General features: G+C 63.4%; 2 protein-coding genes across 2 annotated transcripts; both read right to left on the bottom strand.

The window, feature by feature from the left end:
- Nucleotides 1-1,209: 1,209 nt before the first annotated feature.
- CPLX2 (complexin 2) lies at nucleotides 1,210-15,696 on the bottom strand. The gene is given in 6 exon segments (XM_036391672.2): nucleotides 1,210-1,399; nucleotides 1,402-1,528; nucleotides 1,700-1,875; nucleotides 2,351-2,458; nucleotides 11,119-11,215; nucleotides 15,567-15,696. Coding segments are annotated over 4 exon segments (402 nt in total). The 5' UTR covers nucleotides 2,382-2,458; nucleotides 11,119-11,215; nucleotides 15,567-15,696; the 3' UTR covers nucleotides 1,210-1,331.
- LOC118692074 (uncharacterized) lies at nucleotides 4,716-9,276 on the bottom strand. Its single transcript, XM_036391671.2, has 2 exons — nucleotides 9,249-9,276; nucleotides 4,716-9,181 (listed from the first exon to the last, which is right to left on the bottom strand). Exon 2 carries the CDS (start codon nucleotides 7,301-7,303, stop codon nucleotides 6,398-6,400), a length of 906 nt encoding a protein of 301 aa, XP_036247564.1. The 5' UTR covers nucleotides 7,304-9,181; nucleotides 9,249-9,276; the 3' UTR covers nucleotides 4,716-6,397.
- Nucleotides 15,697-18,938: the final 3,242 nt, after the last annotated feature.

Here is an 18,938-nt window from a genome sequence, read left to right as displayed (position 1 = left end):
AGCCCATGCATGATGAGCTGCCAGATTTCAGCCCTGAGGTTGGTGGGGTGACGGAGCTGACATAGGGACCCAGAAAAGCAACGGATGAGAAGAGGCCGGAGCAATGTACAAATCCCTTTATTTTATTAGATCGTCAAAGACTAGTTCGAGCAGGATGGTCACAGCATGTCTGTGGGGCCCCGAGCTGCCCGCCACCTCCCGGGAGGGCCCTGGTGAGCGGCTGGGGGCCGTGGCTGAGGAAGCACAGGGACGGGGAGCACGGTGTGGCAAAAGAGTCGGGCCGGGATGAGGGTGTGCCCCTGCCTCCCCGCGCTGGGGTGCAAGCAGCGGCTCCTGGGACATCCCGGGGCGCTTGCCCAGGGATCCCTTCCCAGGCCCGGGGACCCATGTGTCCAGCGTCAGGTGAGGGCAGCCGGGTACCCCCAGCCCGGGACTGGCCCGGCAGCCTCGGCCCCGCGCTGGCTTTATTGCAGGGGACAGAGCGGGGGTCCCGCAGCACGGCGAGGGGCGCCGCGGGCGGCCCCCGGGGACAGTGGGGACGCGGGGGCGGGAGTCAGAGCAGCGGACACGAGGACGCATGGAGCGACGGGGCGCACCCTGGCACAGAGACACTAATGCGAGGACGGGGGCCAGCGGGGCCAAGACACGGACGAGCGAGCGGCGGGGACGGGGGACGGGGCAGGGGGGCCCCTGCCCCGCGCGTGCCTTTGTACACGGTTGGCGGAGCGCGGCGCCCGCTGCTCCCGGTGCTGAAGTATTGCAGTCTAACTGATATGGCTTTAACTATGGGGCCAGAGATGCGGGGAGGGGGGTCCCCTCCAACCCCCCGATGTAGGAGCACACCGGGCAGCCCCGGGGGACCCCCGTGCCCGACGACCGGGGATGGGGGAGCTGCGGGCAGGGCGCCTGGCTTTGTGCTTTGGGCTTGGCCCAGGGCGGGAGGGGGCAGGGGGATGGCAGTGTTGGGGACGGGGGCAGGCGAGCAGAGGCCTACTGGGGTCCCCTGGGAGAAGAGAAGGGGCAGGGCAGGGGGCACGAGGAGCCACCCCGGGGGGCCGGTAGGGCCTGGGTGCCCCTAGCCTGCCGCGAGGTTACATCAGTGCATTTGGTCCCGGTTCGCCCTGTCCGGCCAGGGCTGCTCCCCTTTGGCGTGGTGGGGGGGCCCTGCCTGGACGGGACGGGGCGGGCTTTTGGTCTGGTTGGGGGACAGGGCAGGAGGGGATGGGAGGGGGTGTGGGGACCCCCTCTCCGGGGCCAAGGGAACTGATGGAGGAGTTGTAGGAGAGAGGGCGCCCGTGCCCCAGCACCCTATGGCAGGGTTGACGGTGCTGTTACTTCTTGAACATATCCTGCAGTGGGCCGGGCAGGTACTTGAGGACGGTGTCCAGGATGCTCTCTCCTCCTCCTCTTCCTCGTCCCCACAGCCTGCCGGGATCGCCTTCTTGGGGCGCGTCAGGCTGCCCTCACACGGCTGCTCCAGAGCAGCTTTCTCCTCTGCTTCCTTCTCCTCCTTCTTCTTCAGCCCGTACTGAGAGGACACAGGCTCTCAGCAGGGCAGGCAGTGGGCACTGCCTGCGCTGTGCCCCGTGCCCATCGCCACCGGCTTGGGCCACCCTCCTCCCGGCCATGCCGGCTCCCTGTCCCAGCCCCAGCCCGGCTGCCACAGGCAGGGGCGGGCCCAGGGGAGGTGTGTGCCCACCTTGTCACGGATCTGCTGCCGGACTTTCTCCCGCTCCGCTTCCATGCGGGCGTGCTTGGCTTTCCGCTCCTCCTCCTGCTGGCGCAGGGCTTCCTGCCTCTCCTCCTCCTTCTTCTGCGCGTCGGGATCCTTCTCCTCCTCACCCCCCAGCATCTTCCCCATGTCCTTGGTGGCCCCTGTGCATAACAAGACCCTTGGTTGGACCCCAAAGGTGCTGCTCCCAAAGCCCCTGCAGCAGCAGGGAGGGCAAGGAGGTCCCTGGCAAGGAGGACCTGGGACATCCCCAGGGCCACCTGTGCTGAAGTGGGCTGTACACAGGCTTGGGAGGCTGTGGGGATGGGGAGTATCACGAGCTGGCTGTTCTGCCCTAGTTCAGTGTCAGCTGGGGGAGATGCCAGCAGCTCCTTCTTCAGCACCCAAGGGACCTGCTGGGGAATCCCACTTAACAGCAAAAGAGCCAGGATTCCCCAGCCAGCCGCTGACGGCACTGGGGATGGGAAACCTGGAGGGCTTCAGCAGCAGCTCCCCACTGCTGGTGACTCTCTGTGTGACTCTGTCCCCTTGCTGTGTCCCTCCCACTGCACTACTGGGGTGCTGGGTCAGCATTGCTCCCGAAGTGGGGACTCTTGAGGGGAAACAGCTCCCACTCACCACCCAGCGCTTGCTTCATGACGAAGTCCATGGTGCCGGTGTGTGCGTGTGGCTAGGCCAGTGCCCAGCGCTCATCCACCGCTCTCCGGGCTTGCTGACCTGGGCCACCTGTGCAGGAAGAGAAGGACAAGGTTGGGGACACCATGCTGAGGTTCCCTGCTGCCCAGGCTGAGGGATGGAATGATCTCTGGGGCTGTGCTTTGCACCCTCTGCATCCTCAGCCCAAATGCCTTCCAGGATGGGCAGAGGGAGGTTCTGGGGTCTGCAGGCAGAGAGTGACCTGTGCCTGCTCCCCTCAGCCCCCTCCCTACATCCCTTCTGGCCTTGAGGACCTGTGGAGGCACCAAGGCAGGGACTCCAGAGAGATGTTCCACCTCAGCAGTGCCCTTGGTGTGGCACCAGGAACCCTGGGGTGCTGCTTGGGGGCTGGTGACCCACCACGCCACCATGCACCGTGTGCCCCTGCTGTGCAGGAGGGGGTGACAGACCTTGTGTGGGGGTGCCAGTGTGGCACAGCCAGACCTGGGGTGCTGTCTGTGCCTGTGTGTGTCTACAGCAGCACGAGTGCTCTGCAGAGGGATGGGGAAGAGGCTGTTGGCGCCTTGCGGCAGCGCTTGGGGGCTGCAGGGGTTGCAGGCAGCAGCAGCAGCCTGTGACTGTGTGTGTGATCTGTGAGGGTGCTGCAGGTGGGTGACACCGTGCAGGGGCATTGCCTGTGTGGGTGGGTGACACCGTGCAGGGGCACTGCCTGTGCAGGATGGAGCAGGTGGGTGACACCGTGCAGGGGCACTGCCTGTGCAGGTGGGTGACACCGTGCAGGGGCACTGCCCGTGCAGGACGGAGCGGGTGCGCGCTGTGCCTGCGCGCGCTGCGTGTGAGCTCTGCGTGCGGGCTGTGTTTGCTCAAGAGGTGTGTTTGCGGGTGCCTGCAGGGTGTGTTTGCATGGGGGGTGCATGCACACACGTGTGTGGGTAAGTTTGTGGGGCTGCAGGTTGCGTGTGCCCCCGTGATGAGCGGGTTTGCAGCCTGTTTGCAAGCTTGGAGCGCGTGCGTGCGCGAGTTTTGGGGTCTGCGGGCTCTGCGGATGTGTGTGCACGCAGGGTTGCGGGCTGTGTCTGCCTGCTGGGTGTTTGTGCTGCGGGTGTGCGTGAGTTTGCACACTCGGGGGGTGCTGCAGGCTGTGTGAGTGCGAGTGTGGGGGGGTTGTGTGTGCAGGTCCGTGGGTTTGCAGGCTGCACGGGGGGCTGAGCACGCAAATTTGCAGACTGTGTCGCGTGTGTGTACGTGTGGGGGTGTTGCAGGCTGCCTGTGTGCTCCGTATGTGTGTGTGTGAGTGCGGGGGATTATGGCAGAGGGTGTGTGTGGGGGGTGCCCGTGCCCCCCACGTGCCCCGTGTGAGTGGGGTGCTGCAGGCTGTGCTCGGAGCCTGGGGGTGCAGTTTGCAGCGTGTGTGTGTGTGTCTGTGTGTGTGTACGTGCCCGGTGGGTGCTGCAGCCCAGCGGGTACCCCCACCCCGGCTCCCCGGAACCCCACTGGGACTGGAGGGGCTGCACGAGCTGTGACCCCGGGAAGTTTGCTGCTGCCAGCCCCAGGGCACCCCGCGACAATTTGGGGGGGCTCCTCCGGGCAGTACAGTGCTGAGCCCTGGGACTGCAGCGGGGGCTTGGGGGGCACTGGGGATGGGGGAACACCAGAGAGCGCAGAGACACCGGGACCGTGGGCAAGGTGCAAGGGGATCACGGGGAGCACCGGAGCACTGGGGTCGCGTCGCGGGGGGGGCTCGTAGCGATAGCGGGGTACGTGGGGGACATCGGGAGGTGCACGGGCGACGCAGGGGGAACAAACGGGGGGAACACAGCAAACGGAACACCGGCAGGCACCGGGATACCGGGGCCACAGGGGCTGCAGAGACGCAGGAGACACGGGGGGGCGCCGGGAAGGCGGGGGACAGCGGGGACACGGGACGTAGCGGACACCCGGCATGCGGGGGACACCGGGACCGCAGCGGGGTGCGGGACGCGGGGGGCGCGCCGCCGTGGGGAGCGGGGGGAAGGTGGGGCGCAGGCACAAGGACGACGAGGGGGGAACCCGGGTCGAGGAACACGCACCGGGGGCGCAGGGGACACCGGGGAGGAGGGGGAACGCGGGGACACGGGGAAGGCGGGAACCGCGCGGGGGGCGAGGGTCGCGCAGGGGACGCGGTGCCGCGGGGACCCTTCTCCCCCCCAGCCCATCCCGGGGTCTGCGGCGCGGGGCCCCGCCCGCCGCCCGGGGCCGCCCGGTGCCGCAGCGGCGGCGCTGTCCCTTCAGCACCGGCACTCACCGGCTCCGCCGCCGCTCGCCGCTGCCGCCGCTCCGCCCCGCCCCGCCCCGCCGCGGCCCGGCCCCCTCCCGCCCCCGGCGGCACGCGTGGGCCCGCCCGGAGCGACACCCCCCGCCACCGCGCGGACCGGCCCCCGCGGGGGCGGCGGGATGCGGGACCCCTCCCGGGAAACGTCCCGGGGAGCCCCGCACCGCTCACCGGGACGGGGACCGGGCCCCTCGGGCACCAGCCCGCAGGGCAGCGCCTCCGGCGCGGGGTTAATGATTCACCGCCGCGGCAATTAACGGGGAAACGAGGCTTTCATCAGCCCGAGGTGCCCCCGGTCCCGCACGCCCGGCTCCCTCACTCGACCCCCAGACCCGCAGCTCCCTGGCCTCCTCTGCAGCGATGCGGGGCGGCTGCGGGAGTTTAATTAAAGTCCCTGATAAATCATATCACTCTCCCTTCCGCCAAGAGCTGCCGCTCGGGGGCCCTAGCTTTGGATTTTTGGTGCCTGCTCCTCCCGCGGGGCTCCCAGGGCAGGTTTGGGGTGCTCAGAGAGGGGATGCCAGAGGGGATCTATGCCGGCATCGAGGATATGATGCCCACGGAGCTCAGAACCCCCTTCAGCGAAAGGTTCCTGGGTAGGAAATGGGGTGCACCACCCTGCCTGGCCCCCCTGTAGCTGCCTGAAGGCAGATGGGCTCCTGCAGCCCCTCCTGTGTTCATCCTCTGCAGTGCGGGACAGGGCTCCCCACCCTTGTCCCGATGCACAGGGACGGTGTGTGCTCCTCAGAGTGGCAGCCGGTGCCTCCTCATTAATCCAGCCCCGGGCTCTTAGAGACGAGCCCTGTGCGAATCACATTACGGGTACTTGGAGCCGGGCTTTGGGATAGCCGGTGTTTGACAGTGAGGCTCTGGACTAGCAGCCTGCCGGGGCCCAGAAGGGCACTGCAGAGGGTCGGGGTGTGGGGTCCTTTCAGGGATGTCCCCCCCTAAACGTGGGAGGCTGCAGGGAGCTGGGACAGGCTGCAGCTGCCCCCGCAGGCCCCTTGGGGTGGGCTGTGGAGATGCTGCTGGGGCTGCTGGGGGAAGGCTGGGGGAGATGCAGGATGTGGGGCAGGAGTGGGGGGACATCTCACAGCCAGGGAGGACAAAACTGGCTTGCAAGTGCCCCCTCCAGAGAGATGCACCAGCAGATCTGTGCGTGCACACCCGCTGCCAGCTCCTGCCTCAATGCACGGCCGCTGCCACGGACAACTCTCAGCACAGGGACAGCACAACAGGGACTTGTCCCTCTTGTTCACCCGCTCTCACTGCTCCCAAAAACACCCCCTGGCACAACTCATCTCCACCAGCCCCGAGCCCTCAGCCTGGCACTGACCAACAACTCCTTTTTCCACCTCCAAGGTAAAAAACCCTCCTGCCCGGGTGCCCAGCCCCGCTCTGCCTGCTGGCAGCTGATGGGACGGGCACGTGGGCGGCAAGACAGGCCTGTGCTTGGCCCGTCCGTCTGTCCGTCCGTCCGTCTGTCCGTCCTGCGGCAGCCCTGCTCCGGGCGTTGACGTCAGCGCTCCCGGCAGCCGGGCGGTGGGCGGGCGGCACCGCTCCTATTGTATTAAAAATAATACAGCGGAGCACAAATTCATTACAGATAAGTGTGACAGCCAGGAGGAATTAACGAGCCCGTCTCTCAGCGCCTGACAAACGCCTCCTTTTGTTCCTGGGATGGGTCCTTGAGTCTTTCAATCTTTGGAGATGCCTCGGCTCATTAAGCACATCCTCCTCCAGTAGATCCCAGTGTGCCAGAGAGGACTGCTCCCAGTATCAGCTGAGGCCAAACTGGCAGGGACATCCCTTGTGCCAGTGCCCAGTGCTAAATCGAGAATGCCTTTCTTGGGAGTCAGTGGCCTGGAGCTCTGTCCCCAAGCACTGTCCCCGAGCTCTGTCCCCAAGCACTGTCCCCAAGCGCTGTCTCCACGTGGGTTTGGGTGCCCGGGGGGAGGTGGGTGAGGCAGCCCCTGTCCCTGCTGCTGCGGGAAGCACGAGGCTGGTGTGAGCTGAGGCCACCCGCCCCAGCACTCCAGCTGCCAGTGCCGGCAGTGCCACCGCAGCTGCTGGGCTGAGGGGCACCCTGCTCTGCCCTGCTGGCCAGGATCCCATGGGAAGAGCAGCCCTGGGCATTGCCTCCTGCCCTGCGCACCCCTGCTGTGGGACAGAGATGGATCCAGGGGACCCCCGCAGTCCCAGAGCTGAGCCAGCTCTGGCTGGTGTTTGGGGGATGCTCCTGAGGCTCGTGCCCAGTGTGGGCACTCCTTTAGGCCCAGCTGTTCCTTGGCATCATCCTGGGCAGTGTCACCTGCTGGGTGCCTGCCTGGAGCTCTGGGGGAGGCAGGAAGGGAAGGGATGTGGAGAGGTGTGAGGGGCTGGGTAGCAGCACTGTAGCCAAATGGGGAGGAAGCTCTGAGCACCACCAAACCCTGCAAACGCCTCTGTGGAGTCAGCACAGGTGCCAGGGCCCCAGCAGTTCCGTGCTCCTCTCCAAGCTGGCACCTAGGGAGGGAATGGGGCTGGCTGGTGCCACCACATCGGCCACAGCATTCGCTGTCAGCAACGCCTGAGTGGCACCTGCCTGCTGGCATTGTCCCCATTGTCTCCTGACAGCCAGATGGGGACCCTGCAAGGTCACAGCCTCTGTGGGCCCTTTCAAAGCCCCCAGGCAGAGGGAATAACAGCAGCCATCCCTGCAGCACTGCCAGCCCAGCCTGCTGTCACCCATTAGCCCAGGGCAGTTATTTCACTTATCCACCCCCCAACATCTTTGCAGAAAATAATTATTGGTCCTTCTCATTGCACCGAGGGATTAAAAGTGGTTAACTCCATTTCCAAAGGCTTTGTTATGTTGGTTTTCCCTCAGCTGCTGCACAAGGCGATTTCCACAGTGCCACTTAGGCAGCTTTTATCAGGTTGTCTTCTGGAGGTAATTGGGTTTTTCAGGAGCCTGTTTAAAATTCGTAACCCAGCCTCTTAAACAAAACAAAAACAGCAGCGGGGAGAAGAGGAAGAGGCAGCGCGAAACATGCAGCAGCTGCAGCCTCTGAAGAGCAGCTCTGGTCCCTTGGGGCTGGCACCCGGCGGGGACAGGGACAGGGACAGGGACAGGGACCAGCCGTGCTGTGGGGTCAGTCTGGACACAGCCCTTCCAGCTCAGCGGCTGAGCACGGACTGCTGGAGACAGCGGGGACCTGGCGTCACTCCCTCATGCTGTGCTCAGGGCGAGAGACTCTGTGGTGCCCAGAGCCAGCCACGTCCAGTCCCCGGGGATGCTGTGGCCGCCACTCTGCCCCTGCAGCGAGTCACAGACCCCAGCACCCACTCAGCCCTTATCACACCCAGGTCAGGCACAGGGTGTGAGTGTGGTCTCTGTTTGCTCAGCACTCACCAGGAGCCCTGGGGCTGGGGGAGGGAGGTGGGCTCATGCCACAGCCTGACCCCCACTCCACCATGAAGCTCCAGCTGTGGCAGCAGCACCGTGGCAGGGCCCCCTGAGCTCACCAGAGAGGGACAGAGCAAACGGGTAAAACCCACCCTTATGGGGTAACTTCTGCTAGCCCCAAGCCCTGGGGCTCTCCCTGGCTCTGGGCCTTGCTGGCTGGCTTGGGGGGGATCCTGCTGCCCACCCTGTGCCCCCCTGCAGCCAGAGGGGCTCAGGGCCGACACTGCAGCTGTTGCTGCATCCCCTGCATCACAACCCTCTGCATTACTGCCCATCTGCATTGCTGCCACAGCCCTGTCACTGTCACTCTCCCCTGGCTGGACTAGGGGTGCAGGGGGCACCCTCAGCCCCTCCCTGCCCCTCTCGGGTGCAGTGTGCTTTGGAGAGCAGTGGGTGCAGGGAGATGGGGCCGGATCACGGGGCTGCTCCTCACAGGGCTGTGCCCGGGGCCATCCGCAGGAGCCGGCTGTGAGCTCACCCCTGCGGGGCCCCATCACGAACCTGCTCATCCCAGCTGTGCCTGCGGGCTGGGGAGGCTGCGGCTGACCCAGGGATGGGGAGAGGAGAGGACCGAGCCCGTAATTCCAGCTGTTCCCAGCATGGCAGTGTCCCCGGAGGGTACCAGAGAGAGAGGGGTGCTCCCAGTGCTGCTCAGCCCTCCAGAGCTCCCCAAAATTGCCATCTACACCCACATCTGTGTCACACAGTGCTGCAGGGGCTGAATCTCCCAGCAGGACCTGCCAAGGGGACAGGGACTCAGCTCCAGGCTCCAGCTAAGAAGACTCCAGAGTGGCTGGGATGTCAGCCATGGTGTGACCGAGCACCTTGGCTTTGCCACCACTGCTCTGTGCCCTCTGCTCACCCAGCCCCGGTCTCAGAGCCACCCAGAACCCCAAGGAGTCCATGTGAGCACTGAGGCACACCAGGATGGACCTGTGGGTGACAGGGAGACCCTGCTGGGATGGACCTGGGAGTGCCAGGGGACCCTGCTGGGATGGACCTGTGGGTGCCAGGGGACCCTGCTGGGATGGACCTGGGAGTGCCAGGGGGACCCTGCTGGGATGGACCTGTGGGTGCCAGGGGACCCTGCTGGGATGGACTTTGCCACTGGAGTGCTGCAGTGGTGACTCCTCATCCCTGCGCTCCCTGCGTGTGTCCGGTGCCTCTGTGCTGTGCATTGTTAAACAGAGGCACTGCAGCCCCTCGCTGTTTATCCTGGTGTGGCTGCTGGGGACAGGCCCTGGTGGCTCTCTGCAGACTCAGCTGCCACATTAAGGCTCACTGCAGGTCTGGCCAGTTCCCCAAACAGGTTTATGGCCCCTGGCCTTACTCACCTGGCCACTTCCAACCCCCCATCCATATAGGATGGCTCCCACCTCCCTGGAACAGCCACTGTGTTCACCTGGGTGCTCTCACCCAGGCTGTGCTGCCCTGCCCACGCAGCAGGGACAGCATTTCCACCCCCATGGCCTCTCCAAGGGCACGCTGGCACCGAGTGCACCCCATCAATATTTATGGCAGGCACGCACACCCGCAGCTCTGCAGGGCCAGTGCAGAGCCGGGCTGGGCACAGCACGCCAGGCACTGCTTGGGAAGCAGACAAAACCCCCCCTGAGCCCCTGTGCTGCCTCCCCAGCCCCTCACCCTGTGCACACACGGATTTTATCCTTGCCACACTGACAGGGCCCGTGCAGGCAGCAGTGACTGAGGTGGTCAGGACTGTGTGGGTAGTGGATGCACAGGGATCATCTCCTGGCTCTGTGTCAGCATGGGATTTGGGCACCCACTCCCCACAGAAAGCGTCAAAGTGTTATACACACCCTCACCTGTCTCACTGGCAGGAAAAAGACATGAAGGACAAGGGCATGACTGGCTCGAGGCTGGGCAGCCAGGTCACAGCAGAGCAATGGCAGCTCCCACCTGTCCCCTCTCCAGCCCAAACATCCTAAAAAATGAGACCCTTGGCACTGCTCCCCTGAGGTTCAGCCTCAAAGCTGATAAGCACTGCTTTTGTAAAGATCCTGTGAGCTCTTTGGGGCACCTGAGCTGAGGACAGGGGTGCTTTAACCCCTCTCTGTACCAGCAGTGCTGGGGAGTGGAAGTGAGGAGCAGAGATGCTTGACCCAAACTCCCAGCCTGGCTCTGGGAGAGCACCTGCCTTCTGTGGGTGAAGGGCTCATTGTATCCCATGAGAGGGGGAATTTGGGAGCCCAGAATACCCCATGGCCTGGGCAACAGAGCTGGATAAGGGGGGCAACACCAGGGGCACTGTGCTGGCAGCAGATGGCTGCATGGTGGGGGCTCCATGGCAGCCTGGGGGGGACATCTGGGTGCCTGGGCTTGGGCCAAGCTGCAGCTCAGTGGGAACAGGATGAGCCTGACTGCCCTGGCTGGGGAGGTGGGGAGGAGTGGCTGGGCTGGGTGTGGGGCTTGCTGCCCACCCCAGCTGCCTGTGCTGGGGTTTCTGCTGCGGCGTGACGCCGGACAGGCACCGTGCTGCTCCAAGAGCTGCTGGGGCTTGGGCCAGAAAATTCATTCTTGGCTGCTTTCAGAGGGGTTTGGCTCGTACCTTTCCCATCTGGGGGCTTTCAAATGGGAAAAAAAAAAAAAAAAAAAAAAAAAAAAGAGGAAGAAAGAAAAAGAAAACCCTGGCTCTGTGCCACCTCCACAGTCACCAGCACTTGCCATGGTCTCCAGGTGGGACCATGCCCAGCACCTGCTGAGAGCCTGAGCTGGTCCTCACTCCCCTGGCCTCTGCCTGGCCCTGAGCTGCTTCAGGTGCCTCTTGCCTGCATCAAAGTGTCACCAAGATGAGTCCCCCCCATCCTGGGTGACCTGACTGGCTCCACTGAGGCAGCCCCAGGTGGTACCTCTGAGCCTCCCCATCCATCCCATGACTCTGCTGTGCCCCCCATACCATGAGGACTGAAATGGCCCCCCCAGCCCCCCAAGAGCCACAGCGCTGCCTACCTTGGTGTGTGCAGCACCAGGAGCCTGCTGCTTCAGCACCTAATGCAGGGGACAAGGACCTCGTGGGGGTGGCTGGGCATCGCAGGGAGAGCAGGGCCTGCAGAGACACCAACAGCAACAGCATGAGGGCCTTGGAGGGGCCACAGCACCAGGGGGGACACACAAAGGGGAACCACTTGATGGGGGACAGACAGAGCACTGCTTGCTGCCCTCTCCTCCACCTGGGTGGGTCTGTGTGCTCCCTGCATCCCCATGTCCAAGGATGGGAGCAACCTGCCCAGAGCCACCATCTCCCTGCAGGTGGGAGCCCAGCAGGGCATGCAGAGGGAGACAGGCTGCAGGAGGTGGCAGCTCATCCTCTCCTGGATCAGGGGCACCCACTCTGCTGCTGGCAGAGGGCTCCTGGCCATCTCTGCAGGTACCTGGCAGTTCAGATGCCTTCATTAAAAATTTAGAGGGCTCTCAACTCTTTAAAGGTTTTAAAATTTCACATTGACTCTGCCTTCCTTAGCTTGCACATGATGAATTTCTTCTTTGGAGAACATAATGGCAAGTTAAAACAAGCCACCAGACAGAAGTCTTTGCTCAGACTCAGCAACTGGAGGAAGCCTGATGCTGCTTTGGACCTCAGGAAACGTCTGTCTGGGGATCTCATCCCTTCCTCAAATGCCCTTGAAATCCCCCTGTGAGGCTTGGGGAGATGCAGGGGGATGCTGCCATGGGCAGGGGCTGTGCAGGGGCCTGGGTGCCAGTTCTGGGTGCCACGCTGGCAGTTCCTGGGGTGGGCTGTCCCTGTGGTGTGGCTCATGTCACTGTGGCATGTGCCATGAGCATGATTTCTCCTCTGCACTGGAGGAGCAGGTTCCTGGGGAAGTTACAAATTCATCCTGACTTCAAGCAAAGGCTTTTCCTCCACCCTGGGGAAGGAGGGAGGCTTTGGCAAATTGGAGATAAATCTACGACCCAGGGGAGCCAGGGGAAACCCAGGCAAACACCAAACACTGACTGCTGTGGAGGAGCAGGGGCTGCCATGGATGGATGGAGCCTGCATTTTGAAAAGCTTTACAGAGCAGGGATGCCTCATCCCAACCCCGGGAGCAGGAGGCACTGACAGCCCCTGGGAACAGGTTTGGGGAGGTTGGCTGTGGAAAGAGGCAACGGGTCCCCAGTGGGAGACCCCAGAAGGGTGCCTGGTGCCCTGGGAAATGCAGTGCAGAGAGCTCAGCCTGTAAAGGGCTCAGCAGCAGCAGCGTGAAGGTGACCTTTGCTGGGGACAACCACTGCCTCCTTTGGGATGTGGGAAGGCTCTGGAGCAGGGTGAGACGGCTGCAGAGAGCTGCAGGGATGTGCTCCTGGGGGCGTCTGGTTTCCAGACAGCGCCGTGCCAAGGACACAGCGGGGCTGGGAGAGGCAGTTTGGCTCTGCTGCCATGGCCTGGGGTGCATACCAGCAGATATTTGTCTGCTGAAACCCCAGAGGGTGGGAAGAGCAGGAACACCCTGCCCAGGCACCTGAGAGAATGCAGAGAGTCCTGAGGGGTGCTGCTCTAATCCCTGCAGGAGCTGCTCTAATCCCTGCAGGGCATTTTTTATGTCAGCCAGACCAAAGAGTTTTTTTATCTCCTTTTCAATAGGCAGAGCCTGGCAGTACCATGAAGATGCATCTCACCTGGACAGCTGCACTAGCTCAGCCTGTCTGTCTGTCTGTCCAGGCAGCCAGACACCGAGCACAGCCAAAGCAGAGGACAGGGAACAGCAGAGCAGGGTGATGCTGCCAGAACACCCCCAGCTCCAGGGACAGCAGTGCCCCCAGGTGCTGGCAGGGATGTTTTGATCCAGTCTGGACACAAGACACAGTATCCAGAGAAAACTTAATGCTCGAGATGAGACATCAGTGAGTCCACAGTTCTTCTGCTTTGGCACATCCAGCTCTCAGCACCCTGCTTGAGCTTGTCCAAGTCTCTGAGAGGAGGGGAGGCTGGGGAAGGAGGAGGGTGAGCACTGAGGCGCACGGACTGAGAAACTCAGGCACATCTCAAAGCACTTCCCCTGCCTAAGGGAGATGCTCCTGGGGCCTGCCTTGGGTCTGGCACCAGTTTCCAGTCTGGGCAGCAGGTGAGAAGGAGGGTTCAGAGGACTCAGGGTGCCATGCCACAGCGGGCAGCCCCCAGAGGCATTCCCCAGGTGAGGTCTGTACCTGAGCTGACCTGCCTGGCCTTCAAAATGCAAAGATCCTCAGCCACAAACATCTCAATTCCTCTGGCACAACTGCTCTCCCCTTAGACTGGGGCAGGTCTGGGTCACACTGCTGTGGGGCTCTGGGATTTGACTGAGATGAGCAATGTTTCTGAGTGTTCCAGAGGGGCTGGTGACACCAGCCAGGGACGGATGGACCCGCTGCTCTGGCTGTGTGCAGGAGGAGCAGGGTGGTGCAGAACAACACAGCAAAGGGGGCAGTGGCTGCTGGCCAGGCACAGCCTGCAGAGCCCACAGCTGGACAAGGCCCTGGTCGGGGTCTCTGCAGGCAGGAAGGCTCGGGGGGAGCAGGAGAGGCAGAGGGGAAAGCTCCTGGGACGAGCTGAGGGCGCTCAGGCGAGAGCAGGAGCAGGAGCAGGAGCACGGCTTGTTTACCCTGGCTGAGCAGGCCTGATTGCTCTCTATAAATACACCCAGAGAATAAACACCAGGGAGGGAGAGGGAGCATTTAAACTCCAGGATGATGCTGGCATAAGAACAAATGGGAAGGCCTGGCCAAGAGCACAGAGGCTGTGGGTGAGAGCAGAGATCCTCTGGCCACAGGGAAGATCCTCTGGGTCCAGCCCTGGCTGCTGGGGAAGTGTGTGATGCCCAAGGGCCTGGGCACGGTGCCATGCAGCCTGGGCTGCAGTGACCATGCTCTCCTGCCATGCCAGAGCTCCAGAGCTCCAGGCCACAGGGGCAAGCTGGTGTTCAGGGGTAGGAATGGAGATGTGCCACACTGACAGTGATCACCACCTCTTCCCTAGAGGGGTTTTCCACAGGGACTTCTCATCTCCAGAGCAGAAACCAGGCTGGGCAACTCAACACAGCTCCCCTTGGCTCCTGGTATGGGCCTGGTGGGCTTTGCCTGGCAGCAGCCTCTGCAGAAACCCAGGGAAGAGCCCAGGTGTGAACCACAATCACCCTCCAGGGCAGTGAGGTGTCCTGAGCTCTGTCTGCTCGGGGTCATTTCAATACTAATGTCATCAAGCAAGGCAATCGAAGAAACAGACACTCGGCCCACAGCCAAGTGAGACTTTGAGACATTTTTCTGTGCCAGTTTGTCTCAGCTGAGCCATCTCCAGTTTCCCCAGGAGGGTGAGGGTCAGACACTATGAGCAGTGCTACTGGATGGGACTGAGCTCCTTTGTTTCCATGCTGGAGCCTGTCCTGGCAACCCTCAGGGTGCTGCAGCCCCAGAGGCACAAGGGCAGGTTTGGCAGGGAGGACATTTCTCTGAATGTCCAGCCCATCCTTCCTCATCCTCGATTTCCAAACCCAGCCCCTCAGCTTGACTCGAATCACCCCAGTTCCTTCAGCAGCCCTGGCCAGCAGCTGCTGGAGCCTGAGCACGGAGCCTGGCAGGTTGCAGGGAGAAGCCCTGAGCCCTGTTCTGAGCGACGGTGCCAGCCCTGCCTCTGTGCTCTGAGTCACTGCACTGCCAGCCCCGGGCAGCGGCTGCCCGGTCACGCTGGTGCCATGCGGGTGGCACTGCCACCGCGTGTGCCAAGGCCTGGATCACAGCAGCCACCTGCCCCTGTGCTGCACCGGGCTGCTGGGGACACGGTGGGGACAGGGGCTGGGCTGTGGGGCTCGGGAGGTGCCTTATGGGGACAGTGCAGAGGGGACAGGGGTTGAATCTCAGGGGACTGGGAACGGTGAGGCTGGAATGCTCCACGAGTGGCTGGACTGAGCCGTGGATGGAGAGCAGGGTGGAGGAGGGAGCCCCTGATGGGGAGGCACAGGAAGAGCCCGGCAGGTACCGAGATCTCCACGGCAGAAAGGTGCACGGAGCAGCGGACAGGGGGTGACGGCGGGATCAGGTCTCATCCTCTCCCTGTCCTCAGCCCCGCTCCGCGGAGACCCCCGCAGGGGGATGGCCGGGCACGGAGGGGTATCCAAAGCCCGGTGCGGGGGTGACAGCCCTTCTCCTGCCATCCCCTGCACACCGGCGTGTCCCCCCTCCCCAGAGCTGCGGGTGGGCAGCCGGGGGGCGCCGCTCAGCTCTGCATGGCTCCCCGCACCCCGCATCCCGCGCCACCTGCATCCTCCCCGCATCCCGCCCCGCATGCCGCATCCCGCCGCTCCGCGGCCGCCGCCCCGTTATATAAGCCGGCGGCCCCGGGAGGCTCGGCGGGCCGATCCCCGCGCCCGTGCCCGGCCCCCCCGGGCTCTGCGGCACGGCACGGCCCGGCCCGGTCCCGCACCCACCTGGCTGGCTCGGCGCGGCTCCGGTGCGCCCCGTCCGCCCCCGGCGCGGAGAAGGAGCCGCCGCCGGAAGGGAGGCGGGAGCCGTAGCGGTACAGGGGGGGCCCGGTGCTGGCTCCCCCTCCGCCGCACGGCCTCCCGGGCGGGGCCGCCTCCGTGCCCGCCTCCGGACCGCCCCGCGCCCCGGGCGGCAGCCCCCGGCCCGGCCTTCCGCCCCGCTACCCGGCGGGTTCCCTCCGGTACCCGGTAATTGCTCCTCCGGTACCGAGATGGCTTCACCCCGCTATTCGACCATCCGGCCCTGAAACCCGGCTGTGCCCCCCTCACCCCGCATCACCCCCGGTACGAAGCGTCCCTCCCAGTATCGCTTGTGCCTCCGGTGCCATGACAGCCACCCCCAGTGCGTGGCCGTGTCTCCCAGTTCCCCATTGCTTGGCCACCCGTTTCTCCAGTACCCAGCAATTCCCCCCACTCCCCGGCCATCCCTCTGGACCCCCTGTACCTGCCAGTTCCTCCCCACCCAGCAATTCCTTCTATTATTTGCTGTCTCCCCACAGGCCCCGTGCTTCTCTGCCCCCCTGGGTTGGTGATTCCTCTCCCGTGGCACTGCCAAGCCCTCCAGAGCAGGAGGCTCTAGACAGGGCACCCCTGGGTGTCTCAGGTGCCAGCAGTGCTCCCCAGATCAGAGATCCCTGCTGCACAAAGCCCTTGCCCAGGTTCTCTCACAGGGTGTCCTAAGGATAGGGATGATGAAGAGCCACAAAGCTTCTGGAGCCTGCAGGGCTCACAGAAAAGCCAGGGAGGAGCAGAGGAGGTGGAGAGGCTGGAGCAGGGGCTGCAGAGCTCCGGGATGGGGACATGGCCAGGCTGGCCACGTGCTGCTGCATGGGGTGGGGAACAGCAGAAGGAGGGGGTGTGAGAAAAGCAAGAACTTGTCCACAGAGGCTTTAAGAAGCCAAAACTCTGGTTCAGGGATTGGTGCAGTGCATGGTCAAGAGGACTGCAAGATCCCCACTGGCCTGAGGGGCTGGAGCTCATCCTCTCCCTGCTCAGTCCCTGTCCACAGGCTGCTCCCTTGTGTTCCTGGCAGGCAGCTGAGGCCCTTTTCTCCCTAGATTTTGTTTGGGGTTTGTGGATGCTCAGAACAGCTCCCACCAAGCCCTGGGGATGCTCTGGGGTTGGTGCTCTCTGGGGTGGGCTCCTTGCATTGTAACTTGTCTTTGCCATCTGTTTGGCCATTGGGATCTCTGAACACCCTCTGAACAGGGGTGCAAGACAGCTGTGCCTTAATGCCCGAGGAGAGCTCAGCACCACGGCCCCCGGGGGAGTTTGCTGCTCCCATTTCCCACCCTGGGGAATCCCTCCTCCACCAGGCATCCCGGCAGGGTCACACTCGGGTCACCCGGGAGCCACCTCCGGTTGTCCCTCCCTGCTCCCGCCGTGCTGCTCGTCACATCACGCAACAGCCACTGCACCACTCCTTCTTGCAGGGCTGCTGCGGGATGGAGAGGCTGATGAATAAATCAATCCCCCTCGGTGCTGAGGCTGCAAAACTTGGATGCGAGCGGAGGAGCAGCGCCGGGGCTGGCGGCCGGGGTGGCACCGCTTGTGAATTCCCCCCGTGCAGCCGCCGCAGACGGAGCTGCTGCTGCTGCTGCAGCCAAGTGGGCAGCTCTGATTGCCTTCTGCACATGTTTTATTTATCAAAGCGCTCGATATGCAGCTCTCTCCTGCTGTCCCACATTTCCCCCGGATTCTCCCGCCTGGAAACCGGAGCAGGGTTTGGAGAGGAGCCGTGGGGCTCTGCTGGCTCCTCCTGGGCTCGGGGAGCAGTGGCCTCGTCACCTCCCCGCCACACGGCTGTCACCACCTGCCACCATGCCGAGGACAGAGGTGCCTTGCTGTGAGCAGAAGGACAGTGCTGTGCTGGCCTTTCCCGAGCCCAGGGAACACTTTTAAAGAGCAGCCAGGCTTTTGGTCCTCCTCCTGTGCTTTGCCAAGATGCCAGGCGCTGCAGGAGGATGCTGCCCTGCCTCCGTGCATGGCAGGGGCTGGCTTTGACCTGGTCCTGGCCAAACTGGCTCCTGCTCGCTTTCCTGCATGGCCTCCAGCTGCCTGTGCCCGAGGAGCAGAGGAGGGAGCTGCAGGGTGCGTTTCTGCTGCCTCGCTGCTAATAAATAAACCCCAGTAATGAGTTGGGCTCTGGCGGGCGGGCAGGTAGTGGCAATAATCCCCCAATTAAGTGGATGAGGCAGACAGTTAAGTGCAGAAAACCCACAAATAAACAAGAAGGAGAATAATATAGGAGCAGGGAGGAGCTGGTGTCTGGGTCCCTCAGCCTTTCCCCCGGCAGTGCCAGGAGCACTCTGGGAAGTGTAGTTCTGCCTTCATCCTCTGCCGGCATCCTCCTCTGGAGGGACGGAAATCCCGAATTTTCAGCGTTCCTCCGGTTGCACCAAGGCTGGGCACCCCCATGGAACACCAGGACAGTCAGCCCTGGGGATGTGGAACAGCACAGGAACGTAGCTCTGAGGGGAGCCTGTGTGCACAGAGCATCCCTGCCGAGATGGGAGCCCACGGGAGGAAGCCCTGCCAGGCAGAGAATCCTTGGGGCTGTCTCCATGCCGCCGGTGTGGAAACTGAGGGATGGAGAGGCTGCAGCTGTGGGATGGCTGCTTTGCCTTCTCACCCCTGCCCTGCACGTGTGAGCATCCCTACCCTGGAGCTTCCTCCGGGTGGAAATATCGGCTTGGAGAGCTGGACAGAGGCTGCACTGTGGAGGATGGAGCTGTGCAGGGGCTGTGCTGGATGCTGGCACAGCACAGGCTTCCTCCTGGAGCCCCAGACGGACACAGAAACCTCAGTGAGAGCAGAAGCCTCCCCGGCTCTATCGACCCGGCCGTGGGCTGTGCGTGCCTCGTGCTGGACTCACAGCAATGATCAATACTCGTTTTTCACCTCAGTAATGGGAGCCACCAGCCCTGCCACCAGCCCAGAGCTCCCAAGAGGAGATGGCCATGGGTGGGCTGCAGTTGGACCCACTCCTCCTTTGCATCCTTAGGGTGAGAGTCCCCGAGAGCTGCGGTGCTGTCACAGCCTGGGGCTTTGTCACCAGGCACTGGTGAGCTGCTGGCTGCCAAGGCCATGGGGACAGTGGACATTGGTCCCCAGCTGGCACTGGGATAGCTGTGATTAGTCATAAACAAACGTTTTGGAGCAAAGGTCCGAGGGCTTGTTTTGTGCTGGGAATTCGCTCCCTGCAGGGACACATTTCACCCCTCATGGCAGCCAGCAGTGCTGCACAGGTGCAGTGCAGGAGGAGATGCTCAGCTCCACAGCTCTGCCTGTGCCACTGCAGGTGCCTGGGAGGATGTT

The sequence above is a fragment of the Molothrus ater genome, chromosome 15 (genome assembly GCF_012460135.2).
Source record: "Molothrus ater isolate BHLD 08-10-18 breed brown headed cowbird chromosome 15, BPBGC_Mater_1.1, whole genome shotgun sequence".
NCBI classification, from domain to species: Eukaryota; Metazoa; Chordata; class Aves; order Passeriformes; family Icteridae; genus Molothrus; species Molothrus ater.
Note: the sequence above shows the minus strand (reverse complement) of the source record. Positions and strands in the feature narration are given on the sequence as shown.

Excerpts from the sequence above, each read along its gene's own strand:
- LOC118692074 (XM_036391671.2), bottom strand. The coding sequence starts at position 7,303 with ATGGGGACAATGCCAGCAGGCAGGTGCCACTCAGGCGTTGCTGACAGC.